Raw genomic sequence first — 25,548 nt, forward strand, 5'->3', positions numbered from 1 at the left:
GGTGCATTGGAGTCGAACGAATGATTTAAACTGGGTCAGAACCAATTTTCGGGACCTGTTCTGTGGCCTCTTGGCCACGGGCTCCTCCAGCAGCTAAATAAGGAGGAGGAGGTGTGGGAATTAGGGCAGCATCAAGGCCAGTTTCGGCAGTTCACTTTCTGGAAGGCCCGTTTTTCGGCCTTCCAAGGCTGTCCTTGAGCCTCCAGGAGGGCAAAAATGGCCTCAAATGGGCCGAAAATCAGCTAAGAGGCGCACGCATGCGCAATGCAAGTAAGTTTGGCTGGGTTCACACATCCACACTAATGGCTCTAAGTGCCACCTGTGGCACACGCCATCATGGCTCTACCTCAACATTTCTGCCCCGCTCTGGAGTTGCCCCACTGAATAAGGTTCTGGATAAGCAGGTCTGGATGGACAAATTCAGTCTGACATCTTTCTGATTTAAGTCTCCGGGACTGAAGGCAAACTTATAAGAAAAGGTCCAATGGAGATGGGAACTACAGAAGTTCAGCCTACAGCACCGCGATGGCCACTTTCTTCTCTTATTTCCTATCTGTTGAATTGCAAAACCTTCCAAGGAAGAAATGAGAGAACCCAAAAGCATCATTGCTTATTAACGATTATAAAATCTCTCACTTCCAAGCTCCTCTTTCTCACTTCAGATCTAGCTTTGCATAGGAAATAGGAGAAGGTGTTGGCATACATGTGCAGCTATTTTAATCCCCGAGCGATCTAGTTTTCTTTCTTCGCTCTACCATCTCTCTCTCCCTCTCCCTCTCTCTCTTCTTGGTGTTTTAGGATTGTTGCTTTTGTGCGTGTGTGGATTTCACCATTTAATCCGAATGCGTGAATTATAGAGTCAGATCAAAAGGGGGCCTTTAACTCTGGAGAAATCCACCAGAGATCCCAGCTGATGCAGGAACAAATGTAAGGCAATGGAAAACTATACAGGGGATCTTACAGGGCACAGAGAGCCCTGAAATGAATCCATACTTTGAAATGTGCAGGGAAAATTTCAAATCTTGCGAATCAAAAAAATCGATAAAAGTTTTGCTTCCTCCAGGAATACAGGCGTCCAGCCTTATAAGGGGGAGCACATGCCCCCAAATCTGGAACATGGAGAAATTATTGCATGTGTGAATGTTTATTGCCTATGTTTATTTGCCTTCTAGAGGAAGGACTGCTGTCCACCAAAACAATTTCCCCCCCCATATTTCCTAGTTTAGCCCTGCTTCATATGTAGGCTCAGTCGTGAATTTGCTCTTGTCCTGCAAACGATAGCAATGCCATTTGCATACGTTGATTAATTCCCAGCTGTGAATGTTATTGAGGGATTGGTTTTGCCTCCATAAATGAATAACGATGAATGCCGGGTCTCCCTGTTTTCCCACAGTGATGGCACATAAAAATCAAGTGTTTGCTGGAAGAATTTTGCAGCTGGGAAGGAATTGTCAAAAAAGGGACGTGCAGTAAGGTTTACTTTTTTTTTTTTTAAATGGTCCATCTACTACTAAGGATGAAACTTGCATGTTAGGTACAACAGGGGGATTTTATGTAAAATGGCATCTCTGATGCAAAACTTCTCGGTTCTCTCCACATGTGCTGGAATTTCATGGCTCAAGTCCCAATTCCCATCTTGGCTAGGAAGCTCCACACATCTGGAGGATATCAGATTTAATTCACTCCTATTTTATAACTCCACGGGGCTAAGCATTTCTCTGCCCCAGTAGCATGCTACTATTTATCCGGGGCAGAGGCCGAGACTTGCAGGAAAAAAAAAGGATGGACAGAGTGGAACATTTAACTCAAAAGAGATGATGGTGGGTTTTTTTTGAGCCACTGCGGGGTTATGTCTGTTCAAAGAAAGTTGAGTGTCAACCCTGGAGCGAACCTGGCTGAGGCCATGTTTGCGACGTCATAGTTGCCTCGAGGCAAAAGAGGGGACAGGGAAGGGGGAAAACAGCTGGCTTTTGCCGTCAAAGCCAAGTTCTTCCTGTGGGATCCAAGGTCATTCCAAAAGGTGGCTGAGAGAGGAGGAGCGGAGTAACCAAGCAACCTGTCAGCATCTCTATTGGACCATGTGGCTGATTGATCTCTATTGGACTCTATTGGCTGATGGCTTGGGGAAAGGGGAAAAAAATAACTCTCTTTTTAATTGGGTGAAAACTGCAGGAACTTTTAGAGTTGGCTTTCGCCAGTGGCGCCAGTACGATGTATCCAATGAACCTGTTCTTTGAGGAATCTACCTGCCTCGGAGTTTTGCTTTCAGTTTTGCTTTCAGCATTACTCAGAAGGCTGACGTTGAGATTAAAACTCAAAAGAGCCCTAGTTTCTTTTCTCATTTTCCCTGGCTGGTTTTGATTCTTGTTACTGCAGGAGGAGTGGCAGACCCTGAGGGCAGAGTGAAAAGGGGGAATCAGCCAAGAATCCCTACGTAGTCACAAGCGAACAACGTCCCTTAAATTCCGCTGACTCCTATCTCATGTCTAGCAGAAACTGAGAAGATTCCCGTTCTCGATTCCTACCGTGAGTTGAGAAGATTCCTGCACGTGGTCTTTTAGCAATAGAGTAGTTCAATTGGACCTTCGCACATGGACCTGGTCTCTTGGGCCCAAAGGTTAGTGACATACTTGACCAAGGTACTCAATCACGTACCTCTTTCAAAGGGGTGGCCAACGTATCTTAGTCTAGCATCCGGAGAGCCAGATGGGACTTACCTGCAGGGTGTCCCGGGATCACAAGGCTGTTGGTGGGCAAGGCTGGAGGTGGGGGCGGCAGCGTGGGAGGGGTGGCGAACATGGCCGGATGATGCTGATGTTGGGACTGCGATCGGAGAGGGAAGTGCGAAGCGGCAAGATTGGAGATGGAAAGGGGCACCACGGGGCCAGAGGAATGGTGGGGTGGGATCTGTGGGGAGAGAGAAAGGTGCTTGGGGAGGCTAATGCTCGTGGCGCTGCTGGCGCTGCTGCTTCTGCTGTGGAGAGAAACAGAAGAAATGGGGTGGTGGGGGAGAGAGAGAGGAAGAAGAAGAACATGGTTAGAGAAGGACCAGGTAGTCTACAAAACAACACCCTCATTCTTGAAAGCATCCCAGCACTCTATCGCCGAGAAAACAAAAGTTTTTGCAGTGGGTAGACTAGCCTTCTTCTTGGACTTCAGGTTTTTCAGAATTAGAACTTCTGGACCCTGTTGTTCCAGAACTCACAGAGAAATGCTCCTTCTGACAACTGAATTGGGTCCAGCATTGGTTGGATGACCTTAAGTCTCTTCTTCCTTGAACCTTCCTTCCCGTTCGGTGCATCTGAGATGGACTCGCTGTTCCCAACTTGACGTTCTTCGTGATATTTTATCCTCCACGCTGGTTAACCGTGATGTTCTGAGGGTCTTCCCTCAAGAACAGAATGAGAAATACCCTCCACAACTTTTGGTCTCCTTTTTCTACCTTTATCATATCCCCCACTTAAACCACCAGGAGCTGGGAGACCTGGAGAAACTCCCCTGTATTCTTTATACCCGTATCCTGCATGAGTCAAAAAGAGGGCTGTGAAAATATCTACAGACCCCTCACATCCTGGACATAAACGGTTTCAACTCCTACCCTCAAAACGACACTATAGAGCCCTGCACACCAGAACAACTAGACACAAAGGGAGTTTTTCCTCGAACGCCATCACTCTGCTAAACAAATAATTCCCTCAACACTGTCCAACTATTTACTAAGCCTACACTACACTATAAGTATTAATCCTCCCTTCCTTTCACCCATCCCGTCCCACCTGTGACGATGACTGTAACCTTGTTGCTAGTATCCTAACAATTTATATTGACCGTTTCCTAGTATGATTGATTGCTTATTGTACCCTATGACTATAATTAAGTGTTGTACCTTATGATTCTTGACGAATGTACCTTTTCTTTTTATGTACACTGAGAGCATTTGCACCAAGACAAATTCCTTGTGTGTCCAATCACACTTGGACAATAAAGAATTCTATTCTATTCTATTAATGCTGTCAAAACTCATGTGGTTTTTCAAGCCCGGTGCATGGAGATAGAGAAGGGTTTGTAAAAACCACAGAAAACCTTCACTGCCATGTTCCTGCTCCCACAAACTTTGAGGAATTTGGGGTAGGAATCCAGGAAACGATTGTGGTGGAACCGCTGGCTGGAGGCCCCGGTTAGGGGAGTTAAAAGACATTCCAGCTTAGAGATGAATTGGGGAAGGAAGTGTTTGAAGTCAAATCCTTAGGTCTATATATGTGCCTTTCCCAAGGGGAGGCAGACAGCCTGGTGAATTTCTTGTAAACTGGTGGATCAACAATAAAGAAACGTATCTGGCCCAATCTCGGAGCTGTCCTGGTTGCTTGCACTTTGCCAACGATGGTCCAAACCCTTGAGTTGGGTGCTAGCTTGAAAACACGCAAAAGCAAACACACACACACACACACACACACAAAGGCTGCAGAGAAGAGCGCCTTCCAATCAACCTTGGCGGTCCCTACCTGATATTATTGATTCCGTTGTGGGCCACTTGGTGATGGACCTGGTAACTGAGGGGTGGGGGAATATGACTCGGCAGCTGTGTCCGAAGCTCGGGCAACAACTGAGGTTGCGACTGCGGACGAGGCTGAGGTTGTGACTGCGGGCGAGGCTGTGGCTGAGGGGTGAGCCTCGGAGGTGCTGGTGCTGGGATCAAGGGTTCCTTTTTCAAGAGCGGGCTAGCTCGGGTGCTTGACGTGGGTACCGAAGAGCTGGACGTCACGATGGTTGCGGTAGGTGGCGGGCTGGAAAGGGGTAGAACAAATGGCAGGTCTGTGTTCAGTTCCTGGCTGCGTTCTAACCCGGAGACTTTAGGGAGGTTTCCAGCTTTTGTTTCAGCCTTGTCATTCGACGTTGGACCTACAACAAGAAGACAGGGGAAGGGGATAAAAGCAAAACAGTTACACGCAAGGTTTTTTTTTCCTCAGCTCAAGGAAGGAAAGTTGTGGCCGGAGGGAACATCCCATTATCCAAACAAGGTTATTCTTCTTTTGTTGTTATGGTTCCACGACAACATCCTTCGCTTTCAACTTAAAAGATGGAGCCCAGCGGTTTCCAATTCCTGTTTCAAAAGCAAAACTAAACCCAGAATGGATGCTCATTGAAGGTTTATTTGCAGGAAGAACCATCCAGAAGAAATCGATCAAGGAAGTGCTCATCGTCTCCAAACTAGGAAGGTCCCCTTTCTACAAAATGGATCATGCCTTCCACAGGTTAGGACAAACAATGCTACCGCCAAAGAAGAGGGGGTCGGCCTATTTTCCATAGTACCTGAAGGAAAGACAAGAAACAATGGACGGAAACTAATCAAGGAGAGGACCAACCTAGAACTAAGTGGAAATTTCCAGACAGTGACAACAGTTAATCCGTGGAACAGCTTGTCTCCAGAAATTGTGTGGTGCTCCCTCCCTGGGGGCTTTTAAGAACAGACTGGACAGCTCATCTGTCTGGAATGGTATAGGGTCTCCTGCTTGAGCAGGGGGTTGTCTAGAAGACCTCCAAGGTCCCTTCCAACTCTGCTATTCTTTTATAAACCTTCTCCTTCACTCTACGTACAAGAAGCTTAGCTCCCAGCATTCGTATTATAGGTGCAGAGCTGTGGTGGTGCGGTGGTTAGAATACAGTATTGCAGGCTAACTCTGCCCACTGCCAACAGTTCGATTCTGAGCGGCTCAAGGTTGGCTCAGCCTTCCATTCTTCTGAGGTGGGTAAAATGAGGACCCAGATTGTTGGGGGCAAGAGGCTGACTCTGTAAACTGTTTAGAGAGGACTGCAAAGCACTGGGAAGTGGTATATAAGTCAAAGTGCTATTGCTATTGACCCTTCCTTCCTTCCTTCCTTCCTTCCTTCCTTCCTTCCCTCCCAGTGGTTAGAATGCAGTATTTCAGACTAATTCTGCTGACTGCCAGCAGTTCAATCCTGACCGAAAATGAGGACTCAGCTTGTTGGGGGCAAGAGGCTGACTCTGCAAATGGCTTAGAGAGGTCCGGAAAGCACTGGGAAGTGGTATATAAGTCTAAGTGCTATTGCTATTGACCTTCCTTCCTTCCTTCCTTCCTTCCTTCCTTCCCTCCCAGTGGTTAGAATGCAGTATTGCAGACTAATTCTGCTGACTGCCAGAAGTTCAATCCTGACCGAAAATGAGGACTCAGCTTGTTGGGGGCAAGAGGCTGACTCTGCAAACGGCTTAGAGAGGTCCGGAAAGCACCGTGAAGCGGTATATAAGCCTAAGTGCTATTGCTGCAGAACAGGGAAAACCTCTTAGAAACCTTGTTTACATTTGACAAGCCAAGTTCCTTTTTATTTTATTTTTTTATTTTTTTTAGAGGGGTCAAGGTGAACCTCTTTGCAAACTAGTTTCTGGGCCAACCTGCTGTTAACTACATAAAGATGAATCACCCAACAGATGGTCTTTTCCATTTTTCATCATTATAGTCTGGAAGAGCCCCAAGGATGACTGGCTCTCTTAAACGTCTTGGAGGCTTTCAAACAACAACAACAAAAAAATACATATCCAGAGCTTCTGCTTCCATCTTGGCATCTGACGGTCCCAATTCTGCCTTCCTGATTTCCAGCCCAGTCCTAAACAAGCTGGCAATTCTATGGAAACCCTGCAAAGGCAGGCACGTTGTTTATTTTCCCCGAGTTCTAGAGTAGTTAATTTCCATCGCAATAATACACTTGAGCTAATTTGCCAAAGACTCAGCAGTCAACTCCAATTTTTCAACCTTAATTAAAGCTGGATTCACATCAGCTTCAGCTCTTTTCCTTCACAAGCCTGCTTGACAGTTATCATGAATTGTGTCTTGGCACAAACTCCGTTAGGGATTAGATAAAGCTCTTTCTTTCCTTCCTAACTCAAGTAGACCACTTAGAAACTTCCCAGGAGATATTAGAATCGAGAAACACGTTGCCAATATAGTTTTTTTTTTTTCCCCACCCCCTGGCAGGACAGATTTAGAATAGAATTGTGCTGGAAGGGACCTTGGAGGTCTTCTAGTCCAGCCCCCTGCTCAAGCAGGAGAACCTATACCATCTCAGACAAGTGACTGTCTAGTTGCTTCTTAAAAACCTCCAGTGATGGAGCGAGCGCCCATGTTTTCTGGAAGCAAGCTGTCCCACCGGTTAATAATCCTCACTGTTAGGAAGTTTCCCTTTAATTCCTGGTTGCTTCTCTCTTTGATCAGTTTCCAACCATTGTTTCTTATCCTGCCCTCCGGTGCTTTGGAGAATAATTTGATCTCCTCTTCTTTGGGGCAGCGGCCCCTCAAATACTGGGATGCTGATCTCATGTCACCCCTTAATTCTCCTTTTCTTTAGACTAGCCAGATCCCAAACCTGCAGCCGTTCTTCAAATGGTTTAGTCTCCAGGCCTTTGGATCATCTTAGCTGCTCTTCCGAGATGTCCACCAGAGGCATTTCAGATACAACCAAATGTTCCTTAACAAAAAGGCACCATGTTATCTCCTACATCCCAGTAGACGTGCCGACACCGGCAGCCGAGACATCTCCCATGTGGGCTTTAGATCGATCCTGCCTCTTTTCATTGCAACATCTGAAGAAAGTATTTTTTTCCCAGTGAGATTTCCACTAAGTAGAGAGAAGAGTTGTAATTCTCCTTGTAGAGGCGGACACAATAGGCTATTTCCACTACCGGATGGATAGGATAAAGGGCGTCCTCGACTTACTAGCACATTTGAGCCCAATATTTCTGTTGTTAAGTGAGATATTGGCTCAGTGAGTTTCCTTGTAAAAGGTGAAGTAAAAGTTCCTCTTGCACACAATACATGCTAGTCATTTCTGGCTCTAGGAGGCGGTGCTCATCTCTGTTACAAAGCCGAAGAGCCAGCGCTGTCCGAAGAAATCTCCGTGGTCATGTGCCCGGCATGACTAAATGCCAAAGGTGCATGGAACACTGTGACCTTCTCACCAAAAGGGTCCCTATAAAATTATATATATGAAAGCATGAATAGATGACTCCACCAGACTGTCAATTATTTGGAAGCCTGCACTCTCAAACAAAAAAATCTCCACACCACAAGCCAGGCAAACACCTGGGCGCGAACAGACTCCTCCTGATACCTCCAACTCAAACACACACCAACCAGGCACCCAGATGAAACCTAGCTTGCTAATGAATGATAGCCGTCCATTTACTCGAAGCCAAGCTGCACTAAAAGCCTCCAACACAGGAAACACAATGTTGCCAGCCAATCAAGACAAAAAAAGCTACAAAACAGACATAAGATATTAGAAACACTAATCAAGCAGAACAGAGTAAACTCCAAGACCAATAAACACAGACCAAGACTCCCAACCAATCAGGAGGAAGAAAAAACCATTCTGGCACAGCAGTAGGCTAGCACCAAATTTAAAACAGAAATGGCTGTGAAAGTCTGACTCACAGACGAACACAATACAGAAGCCTGATGATGGCAGATGAGATCCTGCCGAAACGTTGCTACAACTTTAAAAGCACAACTATAATGACGTGGGAAAATACCCGAACAAAGCTGAATACCATACATGTAAGTACCCGCGAAAACTTAAGAAAACAAATTAATAATAATAATAATAATATAATGAACGGTTGCAGGAACTGGGCATAGCTGGTCTAAGGGAAGAGAAGGACCAGGGGAGACAGGATAGAAGTCTTCCAATATCTGAGGGGCTGCCACAAAGAGAATGAGGGGGTCAAGCTATTTTCCAAAGCACCTGAAGGCCAGACAAGAAATAATGGATGGAAACTGAACAAAGAGAGATTTAACCCTGGAAATAAGGATAAATTTTCTGACAGTGAAAGCAATCAGTGGAACAGAAGTTGCCTTCGGAAGTTGTGGAAGCTTCACCACTGGAAGCTTTCAAGAAGAGACTGGACTGTCCTCTGTCAGAAATGGTGTAGGGTCTCCTGCTTGGGTGGGGTGTGGGGTTGGACTAAATGACCTACAAGGACCCTTCCAACTCTGTTAATCTGTAAAAACACTACAATTCTAAAACTGGGATGCACCATCATGGAACCCCGTGGAGCTTCAGTAAAATAGGGATCATGATTTAACAAGGAGAAGGCCTGGAAAACGGTGTCCCCAGATGGCTGGGGAAAGGACAGGAATATCCCACAGTTACGTAAATATTTCCATTGCGGGTTTTTCCCCCAGCAACGTCGAGAAGGTTCTGGATTCAAAACAGAAGCATTTAAAATTCTGGTGTGGGTTTGGGGATGTCTTTTTCCAATCCAAATCCTGCATAGGGGACATTGTGCTGAGTTCCTTTTGCATTGCACCCCTCTACACACAGAGACACACATTTGCTCCTTCTAAGGACGACTCTTCTCCTGGAGCCCGGACGCAAATCCCACCTCTAACCCTTCTCTTCCTTTGCGCAGAGCTGTCCATCAAGAGCCATCATCCTGCCCCATCTAAAACACTCCCTGAACAGCTGCCACTGTCAATTATTCTCTCTGACAGCCTTGCCGAACAGGAAAAGAACTGGAGCGAGCACTTGCCAGTTTTAATAAACTGTGCGGCTAAAATCATTTAACCTGCTAGATTGCAGTCGGTGGGGCTGTAACAAGCCACGGAGCCTTGGGAAGGGACAGAATAACAGAGCTGGAAGGGACCCGGGAGGTCCTCTAGTCCAGTGGTCCCCAACCTTTTTTGTACCAGGGACCAGTTTCACGCAGGAACACTTTTTCAAGGACCAGGTAGGGGCGTGAAGGTTCCAATAACAGTAAATAAATAAGCGATGAACCCGTAACTTACCCTTTCCAAAAAAACTGTCCAGTGAGCTCTGTTTCTGGCTCATTTTGCAAAGGCTGTAAGCAGAAGCTTCTTCCTGCATTGCTGATGCAGGATAAATACGCGCCAAAGAGTCAAGCGCGGAAGTTAGGTGAGGGCGGAAGGGGTTGTCTTTCAAAATAAGACACCCGGAAGCAAAAACATATTTATATATATATTTTAATCATGATTAGTCATTCTTTGTGGCCCGGTACGAAATGATCCACGGACCGGTACTGGTCTGGGGCCCAGTGGTTGGGGATCCCTGCTCTAGTCCACCTCTGGCACTAGGGGTGACAGGATATCAGTCTTCCCATATCTTAGCGGCCGAGAAAAAGAAGAGGAGGGTTAAATTATTCCCCAAAGCACCAGAAGGCAGTACAACAGCAAAGGATGGAAACTAATTAAGGAGAGACCGTGAATTGCAGCCTCCCTCTGTTCTGACCTGGGCTTCCTTTAGAAAGCATAAACCACAGCCTTAGTCCCGGCAAAAACCTCTTTTACTTCCACGGCTGTGAATTACGTCCATTCACAGCCTGCAAGGCTTCACAAACAGTCATTCAGGGGAACGTTGATAAACACCTACCTTATCCCACTTGGAAGGCTGCCAGAGAACGAATGGCCAAGCGGAGAGCGAGGCCAAACTGGACACAGGGTCAAACAGAACTTTTCAAAGCTTGAATCGGCCAGAAGAACTAATGGCTTCCTCCAAAAGCTCCTGTCCCGTTCGCTCCTCTTTTGTGTCCTATGGGAGGGGCCAATCATCTCAGAGGTGTGGCCTTACTCCGGAGTCGACCCTGAGTTCTTAATTGTTCCTTCCTTTTGGCAACTCTGCGCTCATGCATAGGCTGGGAACTGGTTCCAGAAGCTTCCACGTGTCATTATTGTCTAACTCCAAAGGCAGCCTGCCCTGGCCCCATCTCTGCCTCTGATGCAGAGCCCTCGTCCGAGCCTTCCTCAGCCTCCAGGACTGGCCCAGGTTCCTCCCCAACCTCCTCACTCTCCAAGTCTGATGCCAGCTCCGTCAGCTGCTGGCGGGCGACAACACTCTCTGCGACTCATTAAAGCAGCCACCTCTGTTTTCAAAGGTAGTAAGGCTATAAGCAGAAGCTCCTTCCACCCAGATGCTGGCTTCTCCTACCCATCCTGCTCCAGAACCCTTCTTTTCAACCAAATCCAACACAACGCCCGCCTCCCACGTGCATGGTTTACGCTGTCTCGAAAAAGGGTTCTTTTGTCGCCAAATCAACTGCTGTAATCCCATCCCAAAGTCATGCAGCTGCCTTGGATTAATGGATTACAGCTCATTTGATGAATTTAATTGGTGGCCCTTTTCCAAAGAGCGCCCTCCAAATTTAGGAATAATCTACTCAAAGGAAACTCAATCGCTCTCTAAGCTCCTTCGTGAGATGCCTGAGGTCTGCTCTCGTGAAGGTCTTAGCGGTGCGGTTGAGCTGGACACACGATGCACGACAAAAGGACATTTGCTCTAGTTAGCTCAGATGCTGCGAGCAGGAAATACCACAAGCAATAGCACTTAGACTTATAAACCGCTTCACAGTGCTCTACAGTCCTCTCTAAGCAGTTTACAGAGTCATCTTTTTGCAACCAACAAGCTGGATCCTCATTTTACTTAGTAAGACCACACCTGGAATACTGCATCCAGTTTTGGTCACCACGCTATAAAGAAGATGTTGAGATTTGAGAAAGATGGCAGAGAAGAGCAACCAGGATGATGAGGGGACTGGAGGCTAAAACATACAATGAACGGTTGCAGGAACTGGGCTTGGCTAGTCTAGGGAAGAGAAGGACCATGGAAGACATGATAGCAGTCTTCCAATATTTGAGGGGCTGCCACAGAGAGGAGGAAGGGGTCAAGCTATTCTCCAAAGCACCCGAAGGCCAGACAAGGAAGAATGGATGGAAACGGATCCAGGAGAGATTCAACCTGAAAATAAGGAGGAATTTCCTGACAGTGAGAACAATCAGCCAGTGAAACAGAAGTTGCCTTCAGAAATTGTGGGAGCTTCATCACTGGAAGCTTTCAAGAAGTGGCTAGACTGCCATCTGTCAGAAATGGTATAGGGTCTCCTGCTCGGGTGGGGTGGTTGGACTAGATGACCTACAAGGTCCCTTGCAACTCTGTTCATCTGAAAGTGCCTCTGGCAGCAATTACGGACCCTGGTGGAGAGCTCTGTCCTTCTATAGGCCTTGAAGATGTTCCCGGGGAAGGGATTATCTGGAAGCACGCAACAAAAGACCTCAGGAGTAATGAATAGAAGCAGGCTCTGGACCGAGGGAATGAGGGACAAGATAAAGAAAAAGGCAAAAAAAAAACCAAAACAACCCTGCAGAAAAAAATGAAGTCACGCCATGTTTGCACGGAAGTCCGCGGCTGCCAAGCACCCAGAGCAGGGCTTAAAATGGGATTTTCGACCCCAGGCACCGATGGCAGAAGCGGCTTCGGTAATGAGATTGGAAGTTTCATGGCGGCTTTTTAATCTGGGCCTCGAATGCGGATCAAAACTCAGCAGGGTTAAATCCCTTCGATCGGGCTCTTAAGCAGAGGCTAACCGGCTTCCCACACCCATGATGCAAGAGGCCATTGACTAGAAAAAGGAAGACAAGCTTTGCTTTTCCTGTCACTGTTGTTGTTGTTGTTGTTGTTGTTTTAAAAAAAGAAAACAAATAAATCAAAACCGCAGGCGGAAAAAAGGCATTTTATTAGCTGGCTGGGGTGTTTTCGGGGCTTTTCAGGGTGGCTCAAATCAACAGCACAAAGACAACCCCGGTGTACGGAGTAATCAGGTCAAAAGCCTTTTAAAAAGACACAACTCAATTATCTATCAAGCGTTGGAGGGTGACGGGGGGAGGTTAATTAATCAAGGAAGTGCAAACATCCAACCATCAGCGGCCACATTACAGAAGGGGAGGGGAGCTCTCTCTCTGTGTGTGTGTGTGTGTGTGCCTTGGGGTGGGGGAAAAACGCTTCCTTCCTTTGCTGCTCTCCTTCTCTCCCTGTTTGGAAATCCGGCTATCGATTCCCACCTGGCTGTTGAGTTATTAATTGCTCCAATTAAATCCCTGACACAGCCTTGCATTGGAATTGAAGCCCTCGATGGATCAATAGCCCAGAAGGCGTCCGAAGCAATTATTACTCAACTGAACAGAGAGAGAGAGAGAGAGAGAGAGGGAGGAGAGAGAGAGGGAGAGGGAGAGGGAAGGAGAGAGAGAGGGAGGGAGATATTGAGAGATATTTTGAGAGACAAAGAGATTGAGAGAGAGAGAGAGGCAGAGAGAGAGAGAGACAGAGAAAGATATATTGAGAGATATATTGAGAGATAGAGACAAAGAAAGAGAGAGGAAGGAAGGAAAGAGAGAGAGAAACAAAGAGGAAGGAAGGGAAGAAGAAGAAGGAGAAGAGGAGGAGGAGGAGGAGGAGAAGTGGGGGAGAGAGAGAGAGAGAGATCCAAATCAAAGGCCAAAAACGTAGTCCCAAAGGGGCTATTTTTTCCCAAGAGGCAACTGGAGTTTCTGTTTTTTCTTTGAAGATGTTTTGCTTCTCATCCAAGAAGCTTCTTCAGTTCCCAAGAAGCTTCTTGGATGAGAAGCAAACTGGAGAAGCTTCTTCTTGGAGGAGAAGCGAGACGTCTTCAAAGAAAAAAAAAAACCAGAAAGCCCAGTTGCCCCTTGAAAAAAAAAAAAAAGCACATTTGGTTGCAGTGCGCCAAAGTCATGTGATCTCCTTCTGACAATCGTTGCTTGGTCCCCGTGATCATGTGATCAAAATTCAGTTGCTTGGCAACTGGCATGTACTTATGGATGGCTGCAGCGTCCCGGGGGCATGGGATCCCCTTTTGCAACCTTTTGATCAGCAAAAATAAATGGGGAAGCCAGTTTCACCTAACAACTGTGTTCCTGACTTAATGACCGCAGGGATTCCCCTCACAAATGCGGCCGGAAGAGTCCTAAACATTGTTCTGACCCAGGCTTTGTCCAAATGAAAGGAACACCAAACTGAGTGTAAAATCAAACCTATTTGAATGCAACGCTGGGAATTTCTTGCACTCCCAGCCAAAACTTATTAGACCCAATTCTTTGAGATAAGCTCACGCCTTTCAGGGTTATAGAAGGCTGCCAAGAAACAGAAGCCCAGTTACTTAGAATATAAACCGACAGAAGTTCCACAGCAAAGACAAACCAGAGTTCACAGGGCTTCAGTGAGGAATCAGAATCTAATGAACTTCTTTGCTTCCTGCAAAGAGCACGTCACTGAGGGCTGACTTTTATCCCTTATGGGAAGTGCAATCACCTCCCAGCCTTACTCCCGAGTTGCCCCTTTTTTTCTCAGCTGCTCTTGCCTTCTAGCAGCTCTGAGCACACATGCACTGGGAACAGGCTCCCCTGGGTCCTCTGCTTCGCTGCTGCCAGGCTCCAAAGGCAGCATCCTACTCCCAGATAGTCCTGGCCCCATCCCTGCATCGTCCAAGTCTTCTCCAGACTCCCTTTCCTGGTTCCCTTTCATCCTCACTGTCCAATACCTTTGCCGTCTGCACCGGCTGCCAGCGAACCACAAAAAAACTCACTTAACAACCCCTCTCACTTTAGCGACGTAAATGTTGGGCTCCATTGTGGCTCATGGCGGCCTGGTTGGATCATAGGGGGGAAACTGACAGACAAGATGGTTGGGTCGACTTGTATTAAAAAAACCTCTTTATTCTTGCTGCCAAAGCAGCGGCTACTCTATGAATAAGTAAGACGTGGTCAATATTTTGTATAATCTTTGGCCCCTTTAGATTAAACCCAGTTGCATCGTCAGTTGGGGGGTTTATAACGGGTGGGGTTTTTTTTTCTGTTTTTTTGTGTTTTTAAAAAAGAATAAATCTTATGAATCCTGACATTTTTCTGCAAATAAGGGGGAAAGTTATGTTTACACAGCTGCTCCTCATCATCCCAACTCAAAGCCTCCTCTGTGCGCTTCTCTTCTGCTTGATTTCACCTTTTCCCTCCAATTGCAGTAGTTCACACTTTTAAAACAGAAATCCTCCTAAATGGGCTTTTAATAGCCAGTTCTTTGTGCTTTCTTTAGCTCAAAGCTGCTCCAGGTCCACGTTTGAATTGAGGTTCTTCGCCGAAGTTTGCAACGCGAGAGATGGCTGTCACGGGAGGCAGCTTGGCGATTCACACAACACAATTTCAGTGCTGTTGTCAACCTTGAACGGTCGTTAAATGAACTCTTGGAAATTGAGGACTACCTGTACAGACGCAACCTGCCGGTATTTTTCTCAGCCAGACGAACAGACAGGTCGGAATAAATTAGTGTTAACACCACTTTATAATGCCTTGAAAATACCATACTTGGAATGTTGCATTCAGTTTTGGTCGCCGCGATGTAAAAAAGATTTGGAGACTCTAGAAAGAGTGCAGAGAAGAAAAAGAAAGATGGTCAGGGGACTGGAGGCTAAAACATACGAAGAACGGTTGAAGGAATTGGATATGTCTAGTTTAATGAAAAGGAGGATTAGGGATGAGAAGATAACAGTCTTCCAATATTTGAGGGGCTGCCACAGAGAGGAGGAAGGGGTCGAGCTATTTTCCAAGGCACCCGAAGGCCGGACAAGGAATAATGGATGGAAACTGATCAAGGAGAGATTCAACCTGAAAATAAGGAGGAATTTTCTGACAGTGAGAATCAATCAACCGATGGAAGAGAAGTTGCCTTCAGAAGTGGTGGGTGCTCCAACTCTGGAGATTTTAAAGAAAAGATTGGACAACCATTTATCTGGAATGCCTGAGCAGTAAGTTGGACTAGATGAGCTTTAAGTTCCCTTCTAACTCTGTTATTCTGAATCTATCTAAGATGATCAAAGGCCTGGAGGCTAAAACATACGACGGTTGCAGGAACTGGGCATGGCTAGTCTAGTGAAGAGAAGGACCATGAGAGCCGTCTTCCAATATCTCAGGGGCTGCCCCAAAGAAGGGGGAGTCAAGCTATTCACCAAAGCAACTGAAGGCAAGACAAGAAGCAATGGATGAAAACTGATCAAGGAGAGAAGCAACCTGGAACTAAGGAGGAATTTTCTGACAGGGAGAACAATTAGCCAGTGGAACAACTTGCCCCCAGAAGTTGTGGATGCTCCAATGCTGAAAGTTTTAAAGAAGAGATTGGAGAACCATTTGTCTGAAAGGGTGTAAGGTTTCCCGCCTAATCAAGGAGGTTGGACTGGAAGACCTCCAAGGTCCCTTCCAACTCTGTTGTTTTATACACAAATCAGTCACCTCAAAACATCTGCGACATCCATAGGCGTGGTATGAGGAGGAAGTCGAGGGCTTGTACTTTCCATCTCGTATCTCTGTGGAGGAATCCTCTGAGATTCTCAGAGATGAACGCAAGCATTTAAAAAACAACCTGGAAGATTACCCCTCAAAGGGGAAGTGTAAGTTGGTCTTTCTAGCACCAGACAGGAAATGGCCAGCGTGCCCCTTGAAGCCTGTTCCTATGGCAACCAAAAAATTCAATCCGCCATCAGGAAGAATTCCTGGCTCTAAAGTTGAAATGGTATATGGGGAAGGACTTGGGAGTTTGAACGAAGCGCCACAGCCAGGGGTCAGAGAAGAGACAACCTGGCCCGCGGTTGGATACAGGGTAAGGCAAGAGGCTTAGTAGGGTTCCCTAGTGTCTCAGGCTGAAAAAGAGACAGAGGGAGAATTGTACTTTCAAACTTGCAAGGTTCTTGAATCTTGAAAAGGCTACATGTGAAACCCTTGGGTGATTTGTTCATATGTGAAGTTGTAAACCCAACTCTCTTCTCGACTGATATAGTTCCCTAGTTGGGTAATGAAACATCTCCCAAGAAAACAACCGAGGACCACAGAGTCCTCCCCCCTCCCCCTTCCTCATTTCCACAAACTCAACTCCCTTCTAAAGTGATGATGTTCCCTAGTTGGGTGATGAAACACCTGCAAGAAAAGAACCAAGATCACAGAGCGCCAAGGCCCCTACAATTCTTCTCTCTGCAAATCCCACTTCTGACACTGATGACGTTACCTAGATGGGTAAGGAAACACCTGCAAGCAAACCATCAAGCTCAGAGAGCGCCAACCTTGAGTTACTCTTCCATCGTAGATGATCCTGTCTAACCCTCCGAATGCCCATCAAAAATCTGGATTACATTCTTCAGCTCGTCATCTAGTGCAGGGGTGTCAAACTCCCTGAGGACCGCATCAGGGTTGTGTTTGACCTTGGGGAGGTGCAGTGGGCATGGCCAGATCAACATCACTCATGTTGGGGGCACCGGTATTGGCCCAAGTACTCTGCCAGCGAAAACGGGCTCCCGAGCTCCGTTTTGGGCTGCGACGGCCTCCTGCAACCCTCTGCCAGAGCCCTGTGGGCCAGATTTAAGCACCCTAAAGGCCTTGAATTTGACACCCCTGATCTAGTGCAACACGTCGGCCTGTCGGCGATCCTTTCCCGTCAAAATCTGCAAGCGTTTCGTTCTAGCAACAGCCACAACAAACAATCTTTCTCGCGAACCCCAAATGACAGGGTTTGAAGTACGAGTATAGGTGGGCCCTTCCAGCCGAGTTGGATGGCTCTCCAACTGGTAAACCACGCAAAATAGCAGCCACATTAGCATCCCCTGTGTAACTATCGGGTTCCTGGTTAAAGTCGACGCAGAGAATGCACCACCCAGCAAATGGATGCCCCTTTGTTTATTTTGGATGAAAAGATGGACCCTGGAAAAGCGGTTGTTACAAACTCCCCGAGAGGGCTTAAGATGATAATTTCCATGTAATAAGACTGGTGAGCACTTAAGCGCTGGGTTTTAAGTAGGACCAGCTGTTGGGGGCAAGAGCGAAGGCATTACATTTTGGTTTAAACATGGCAGAAACACCAAAGTTATTTTACTTCCACTCCTTGAGGGGGGGGGGGAAGGAGAACCCAGATGACATATAGGCTGGTTCTTTTGGCCATTAAAAGAGAATTTACAGCATGCTGCAGTTTGCATTATGAGGAAATGGAGTCATTACGTGGCATTTCAAAGGCGGTTTATTCCAGCTACAGCTTCTTTTCATTATGTTCTGAGATATTCCTAGGTGGAGTCAAAAGAACCAGATTTTGAACAGGAAGGATCAGATTCTGCAAAATATAGCAGCGCGGACAAAGCTTTTTCTGCGTCTATGTCAGGGTTTCTCAACATGAAGACGAGTGGACTTCAATTCCCAGAAGCACCCAAGTCCAGACCCCCATGAATTACGAGGACTAGGGGGGACATGAAAGCAGTCTTCCAGGATTTGAGGGGCTGCCCCAAAGATGAGAGGGGGGTGTCAAATTATTCTTCAAAGTAAAAGAAGGCAGGACAAGAAACAAGAGATGGAAACTAATCAAGGAGAAGCAACCTGGAATTCAGGAAAAACTTTCTAACAGTGAGGACAATTAACCAGTGGAACATCAGGAGTTGGGGGTCTCCAACACTGGGGGGGGGGTATTTAAGGAGAGATTGGGCAGCCATTTGTCTGAAGTGGTGCAGGGTTTCCTGGCTAAACAGGGGGTTGGACTAGAAGACCTCCAAGGTCCCTTCCAACTCTGTTATTCTGAACAGAATTGAATCGAGTTCCACTGACCCTCATCTATTGCCAGTTAATTTGCACCGTGAGTTGACCAACGTCTTGTCTAGAGGTAGGAATAATAATGGGCTCAGTGCAGGCTTCTGGCTACTTGTGCCTTGCAACCACCGCTCAAGAATCCATCTTTGCAGGCGCGACGGAAGTCACAAGCCAGAGCATGGTGCTTACATGCCACACGGAGCCGCAGTGGCGTGCCCGTCCCTGCTCACCTCCCACATTTCTCCAGCCCAAAGAAGCCATCGACCAGGGAGGCCACATGTGAAATTAATTACTGCCCAAATGAAGTCTGGATTGTCTTTTTCCTCTTCCTTTCACCAGGCCAACAGAGGTCTTCCTGATCTCTCTCCCTCCAAGGCCTTCTGTATATTTTACTTAAGCCACCGGAGCTGGCGAGCAAGCACAACCTAGGCATTCATTAAAGTCAAGTAGGGGGAAAGAGGCTGTGTGGGCACAATTACTCCTTAAGAGTGCCACCGCCCCTCCAGCCCTCCAGCGTTGGCTGCTGTAATGTTACGTTTGGGGCAGCATCCATGAAAAATAAACATAGATCAAGTAACGGGTTGTTCCTCTCCTTTGCTCTCCTCTCCCCATCGTTCCTGGTCTGTAATAACAGCCCCAACCCCTGCCAGGCTGGGAACACCACTTCTCAGTCCATCTTGGAGAGGGGATAATCACAGGGAATCCAAAGTGGGGGGTGAAATCCCGCTCCGAGGTGCCAGAATATACAGTCAAACCATGCCGTTCGGAGCCAGAGTAAACTTTGGGACATAACAGCTTTTGATTCGTGGTGTCCCAATGGGGACGTTAATTATTGAATAGACGGCTTGTGGGCTTTTTTCGGCAGTGGAAGGGAGATGTGTGTGTGTAACAAAGTTGGAAATTTCTCTCTCTGACACACACATATACACACACAGATACACACAGATACACACATCACACGTGCACACGGGGCCTGCGGTTTTCTATGCAGAAGAGTGGAAAGCGCCTTGACGCTGGGAACAGGGCAAGAGGCAGTGCCAATTCTTGGACGAAGGAGCCAGACGGATCATTTGTGGAACACGGCTTGAGTGTCAGCCTTTCAAGATTTGGTTATTTAATGCTGGGAAGCTAAAGTAGGGATAATAACCCTCAACTTGCAACCGTTTGGTTTAATGACTGCCGAACGAAGTGACTTGTGACAATCCTTGCAGTGATGGTGGCGGCAGCAGCTCCATGGTGACACGATCAAAACGCAAGCGTCTGGCAATGTGTATGTATATGGATGACTCTTCCAAGCCGGGTTCTTTAGTGCTCCAGGCTTAGAGACAGAATCTTGCCAAAATGAAGCACTCTGCTCTCTGCATCTATATGCTCTCTGTGGGAACTGTAAGGGAGAGGCTGTCTTCGCCCTTCTTCTCTCACACACATAATAATATCTGGGCTGAGTTGCCTCTCCGTCCTCTGGAATGCACCCCCTTCCTCCTGGGGATTGGGCTCCTTACTACATTCCACCCTGCTGCCCGTCTTATAGTAAAGTGACTCTTGTGTGGCTTCCAATAATGATGTTAAAAACAAGGCAGCTACCTCATCAAATCCCAATTTCTTTGGGATCATCAGCCCTGCGGACACGGCCTTCTTTTTAAGGGATTTCCAGTATGATCTAAAGCCTGGGTGTCTAACTCGATCGCGTCACACGACGTCACATGACATATGGTGACGTTTTTTGCCTTTGCGAAGCCAGGGTGGGCATGATGCATCCGGCCCATGGACTGGACTGCCAGTTTGACACCCCTGATCTAAAGGATGGGGTGTGTGTGTGTGTGTGTGTGTGTGTGTGTGTGTGTGTATAGATAAAAGTTAGTAGGGAAGGAAGGGAGGGAGGTAGATTGACAGATATGATAAACAGACACAGAGACAAACAGACAGAGACAGATAGATGGTTATGACAGCTAGATAGATAAGAGAAATAGAAGACAGAGATAAATCGATATAGACAGACTCAAACAGATGACAAGAGATAGTCAGATAAATAGAGATAAGTAGACAGGGATAAGTAGATAGAGATAAATAGATGGGTACCTAAGTAGATAAATGATTAGATAGATAGATAGATAGATAGATAGATAGATAGATAGATAGATAGATAGATAGATAGATAGAGATAGACAGACAGACAAAGATAGATAGATAAACACAACTAGACAGAGATAGATAACTAGATAGATAAATAAGAAATGGACAGAGATAGATTGTTAGAGATACCATAGATAAGTGGCATGGATAGACAGACAGACAGATAGATGGACAGATAGACAGAGATAGATAAATAGAGCTAGACAGAGAGAAGCTGGCTAGCTAGAGATACCGTAGATAGGTGGGGATGGAAGGATGGATAGATAGATAGACAAACAAATAGACAGACAGACAGAGATAGCTAGATACATAGAGCTAGACAGAGACAGATAGCTTGATAGAGATACCATAGGTGGGAATGGATGGATAGATAGATAGATAGATAGATAGATAGATAGATAGATAGATAGATAGATAGATAGATAGATAGAGATAGACAGATAGATAGGTAGGTAGGCAGGCAGGCAGGCCGGCCGACAGAGATGGATACGAAATGCAAAGCCTGTCAGAGCCTGAGTGATGTCCCCGACGATCCGCTCTCCTATGCTCGGTTAGGACAAGATAGGCTGCTGTGAGCAATATAAGGATTTACACATCTCAAAATGAAGCTAATATAAAAATCAATTACTGAAACATACCACATGTCAACCCTGGGATTGCTGTGGAGAATGAACTATTACCGCTCGCTGCATGGATTGATTGGGCGAGCACGTTTCCTGCTCATCAGCGGAGCGCCCCATGACCCCCAGGGAGGGGAGGGGAGGGGAGGGAGGGGGGGGGGAAAGTGTATGCGGTGGGGGTAGAGAGAAGGCTTGTGGATCGGTGGGGAAGGGACGAACGGCCTCTAGTTAATAGTCTTCTCTCCCCTCGGGCCGGCCTCCCTGCCACGAGGAAGAGGGGGAAAGTCCACAAATTCAGATTTTTTCCCCCCCCCAGCAGGGCAAGGATGCAGACAAAAGGGAGAAAGCCCCCCCCCCTTCCTCTGCAATTAAAGAGCCCGTCAGCCCCCGCATTGATCACTTTCATTGACCGAACAAAAGGAAACACACGGCGACCTCTCGGGTCAAGCTAAAGCCTCTCCTTCTGCATGTCCAGGCACCCCCCAAAAGGTCTCCCACCCACCCACCCGCTGACTTGTCAAATTACTTGTCAATTGCTGCTCTGGCCTCTATTATACCGGTGACCTGAACTAAGAAACGGGGGAGGGGGGGGGTTAAGGCTCTTGCTGGCTGAATCCCTAATGGGCCATTTACACAACGCTGGACAGATTAATATTGATAACTTGTCAAAAGCTCCTTTTTTATTCTTTTATTTTAATTCTGAAACAGGAGATGCAAGGTGAGGAAAGTGAGAGGAAGGATGTTCAGATGGTATTTAACTAAAAAAAAAAAAAAAAAAAAAAGGAGTTACGGAAACACGAGTGTGCAAAAAAAACAAAACCACCCAAACCTTCCTGGGATCAACCAAAGACAGTTTTGTTTCCAAGTTTGCAGGCAGAAGTTGTGCTTGTACGGCAGAGGCTGTGCTAAACTCTCCAGCTCACCTCCAGAACTGTAAGAATGGACGCCCCCAAGGTGTGTTTTTTTTCTTTCTTCCCCAAAAGGCAACTGGGCTTTCTTTTATTTTTCCCTTGAAGACGTTTCGCTGCTTCTTCAATCGTGACACGGAAGACTGTGTTCCGACTAAGGCTTAATGGAGACACTCACAAACGCACGTTAGTCCCCAAACCCTTTTCGTTTTATTTCAAAGGCTGTGAATTTTAGTCATTCGCAGCCCGGAATGAGTCTGAAACAGTTTGTAAACAGTCCCTTGGAAGTTTGCCAAAGTCCTTCAGGATAAGTCTGATAAGCCCGCACCTTTATCTTCCTTGAAATGCTGCCAATGACTAAACTTCCAATTAGTTATATGAGGCCAAAACAGAACACAAATTCAACACCGAGAGTGATGACCAGGAGTGTAACACAAACGTAACAAAATCCAAAACATACATAAATGTCCTTTAATGCCTCCAACTTGGCCCCACTGTTCAATAATTCTCAGTTGGAGATTAAACTTATTAGAAAATAGTCTTCAAAAGAAAGCAGTACAGTCTGAACTCAATGAGCAGATAACGGTGAAATAAAAAACCAAAACAAACTACAATGAAGGAATTTCAACAACGGACCAGGATAACTTCAAGGAGATAACAAGGCACAGTCTGTTGGAAGGACGCCAACCAAGATAACTTCAGCCCAAAATAAAAAAAACACTTTGCTTCTAGCAACGCTGTGTTTTAACTGTCTCTCTTATATCCTATTCTCCCCAGCTGCAACCAATGAGGGGGATCATGGCCGCTTCCTCTCTCGTAAGCCAAGTTGTTTCCTTCTCTGTTCCTCCCTGCGTGTCCTAGGATGAAGAGGGGATGGGCCTGGTTCTTTCTCTGACTGCCCAGCCAGCCTCTGCCCTTCTCCAGCTTCCTCACAACCTCTGGAGCCACACCTCCACTCCCTGTCAGCTGTTCCTCCTCTCCCTCCGAGTCCAACTCTACCAAGGGCATGACACCGAGCTTCAGGTTTCAAATTGACCAGTACGAACCAAGTTGCTTCCTGCAAAGATTCCCGTCCCTTTGATCCTCCATCATGTCTTATGGGAGAGGCCAATGACCTCCAAGCCTTACTCCCAAGTTGACCCTTTTGTTTTAACTGTTCTTACCTTCTGGCAGCTCTGCGCACATGCAGACTGGGAACAGGGTCCCCCTGTCCCTCTGCCTCACTGCTGCCAGACACTGGAGGTTCTGGAGTCCGCACATAACTCCCAGATGGCCCTGGCCGCATCTCTGTATCAGAGGCAGGACCCTTGTCCTCCCCAGACTGGTCCCTGTTCCTCCCCACTGTCCTACTCTGCTGCCGTCTCCGCAGGCTGCCGGCAAACCTCAACAGACTGAGAATCTCCAGAGACAGGTAAAAATGGATGCAACTTTGCTCATCGTGCACACCACAAACCAGAGCTGGTGGATTCCTGGCTTTCGTTGGCGAGCGCAAGTTGGCTGACCCCAGGAAACTAGCCAGAGTCCAACCAACCTGGTTAGGTCCTGGAGGTGAGCGATTGAAGGGGAAGGAGAAAAAGAAGGAGAAGGGAATTGGGATAAATACAGGGAGTCTTCGATCTGCAACATTTTGTTTAGTGACCGTACAAAGTTACAACGGTGCTGAAAAATTTGACTTGTCACTGTTTTTCACGGTTATGACCTTTGCATCATTCCCATGATCATGTATTCCAATATCTCAGGACCTCCAAGGTCCCTTCCAACTGTTATTCTATTTCTGTTTTCTCTAGATTGGCCACAGCCAATTCCTGCAGCCATTCTTCATATATTTTGGTCTCCAGGCCTTTAATAACCTTAGTTGCTCTTCTTTGCCCTTTTCCCAAAAGTCTCAACCAACGTGGTGACCAAAACTGGATGCCACATTCCAGGGACGGCCTTACTAAGGCTTTATAAAGCGGCACTAATACTTCACGCGATTTTGATTTGATGCCTGTTTATACCACCAAGGATTATATTAGCCTTTTACGCACGCTTGTAAAAAAAACCCACCCTTTTCCAGGGGCTCCTGAACTGTGGTTAAATATCGGTGGAGCCCGGTGAACTCGGCACCGAAACCAAACCTGAGCCCATCAAAACAACATTTTCGAACGTGCTAACCAAACCGAGAGAACCCGGTTCGGTTCTAGTTTGACCGCTTTTTGCTGCAGAGGGCTCTTTAAAAATCCAAATTTGGTTAAAAACAGCAGAGCCTTGTTAGGCATGAATATTTATAAAGCCAAACGAGAGGGAGAGGTAAACAAAGCTGGGGGAAAAGTTAATTTGATTTTTTTTCTTCTCCAAAAACCCCTGTAGCTCAAGGTAATGTAAATTGTTATTAGTTGAGGGTTGGAGTTATTTATTGAAACGCCTTTCCACCTAACCCTATAGCTTCTTTTAATTGACTTTCTTTCCAAACTGCAAATTTAAAACTTGGCTGCTGGGGTAGAGCTGAGCATGTTGGTTATATATTTCCACCCACCCCCCCTTTCTTTCTCTCTCTTTCTCTCTCTCTCTCTCCCCTCTTCCCTGACAATCGACTATATAATTAAAGAAAACAAATCATCTTTATACAACATTTATGCCGGCAAGACAAATTTATTTGTTTTGAAGGCTTGTTCTCTTTTATCCTTGAAGGTCTGGTGTGCTGTTAAGCCTTCTATAATATTTAACAGGGCCACATTTAAAATGTAAACTATTTCCAAGAAATGGACCAAATCTTCAAAAAAAAAAAAAAAAAGGCACTCTGCGGAGACATTTATGCCGCCGAGAATAATTTGGGGAGATGCTACAATTTCTCTCTCTTTCTCTCTCTCTCTCTCTCCCTCTCTCTCTCTCCTCTGAAAAACATGGGCCTGCCTTTGGATGCATTAAATCAAAAAGCAATTTCAGTCTGTAATGCCCAAGTAAATAATTAAATACTTCCTATCTCCCACAGTATTGCTTCAATTTATTTTGAGCCCGGCGATGGGGGAAATGCTACGCGGGTACCCCAATAACTTTAAAATAAGAGCCGATTGCTCACTAGAGGACTCTTGAGAGGTTTATAGCTCAACTTTTCACCCCAATACTGTGGAGGGGTTTGGGGAGGTTGGCTCAGCCATGGACATGCTTAGCTGGTAATGGGTTGGGTCTTGCCTGCTTGTTTCAAACAATACTCGGCTGTGGTTGAGATTAAGGCTATAAATTGCTCTTCTCCATCAGCCGTTGGCATTTCTGGCCTGTATAAGTTGAGCTTTTACTGACGAGAGATTAAAGGCACCAGTGGTGGGATTCACGTTTGTTTACTACCGGTTCTGTAGGCGTCACCTGGTGGGCGTGGCAGGGAAAGGATGCTGCCCCACCCCACAAACCTGCTTTCCAGCTCTGTTCTCCTATGCAGGGCAACCAAAGAAGACCCAGCCGATCAGCTGGGACTCAATGGGAGGCAGGGAA

The 25,548-nt window shown here is 46.5% G+C and overlaps 1 protein-coding gene across 25 annotated transcripts in view; it reads right to left on the bottom strand.

The window, feature by feature from the left end:
• FBRSL1 (fibrosin like 1) overlaps positions 1–25,548 on the bottom strand; it is a 497,698-nt gene that overhangs the window by 38,312 nt on the left and 433,838 nt on the right. For 18 of the 25 annotated variants that reach the window (XM_087913419.1, XM_087913410.1, XM_087913415.1 and 15 more), the window contains 2 exons: positions 4,503–4,899; positions 2,718–2,974 (listed from right to left, as the gene is read on the bottom strand). In XM_087913419.1, the coding sequence (XP_087769545.1) occupies positions 2,718–2,974; positions 4,503–4,899 (654 nt within the window). Of the gene's footprint in view, positions 1–2,717; positions 2,975–4,502; positions 4,900–9,797; positions 9,915–25,548 lie in introns of those variants that run through there. The other 7 variants (XM_087913406.1, XM_087913416.1, XM_087913426.1 and 4 more) reach the window with 6 other exon arrangements.

Source organism: Pseudonaja textilis, chromosome 15, assembly GCF_049901715.1.
Source record: "Pseudonaja textilis isolate UNSWEBS1 chromosome 15, rPseTex1.2, whole genome shotgun sequence".
In the NCBI taxonomy this organism is placed as follows: domain Eukaryota; kingdom Metazoa; phylum Chordata; class Lepidosauria; order Squamata; family Elapidae; genus Pseudonaja; species Pseudonaja textilis.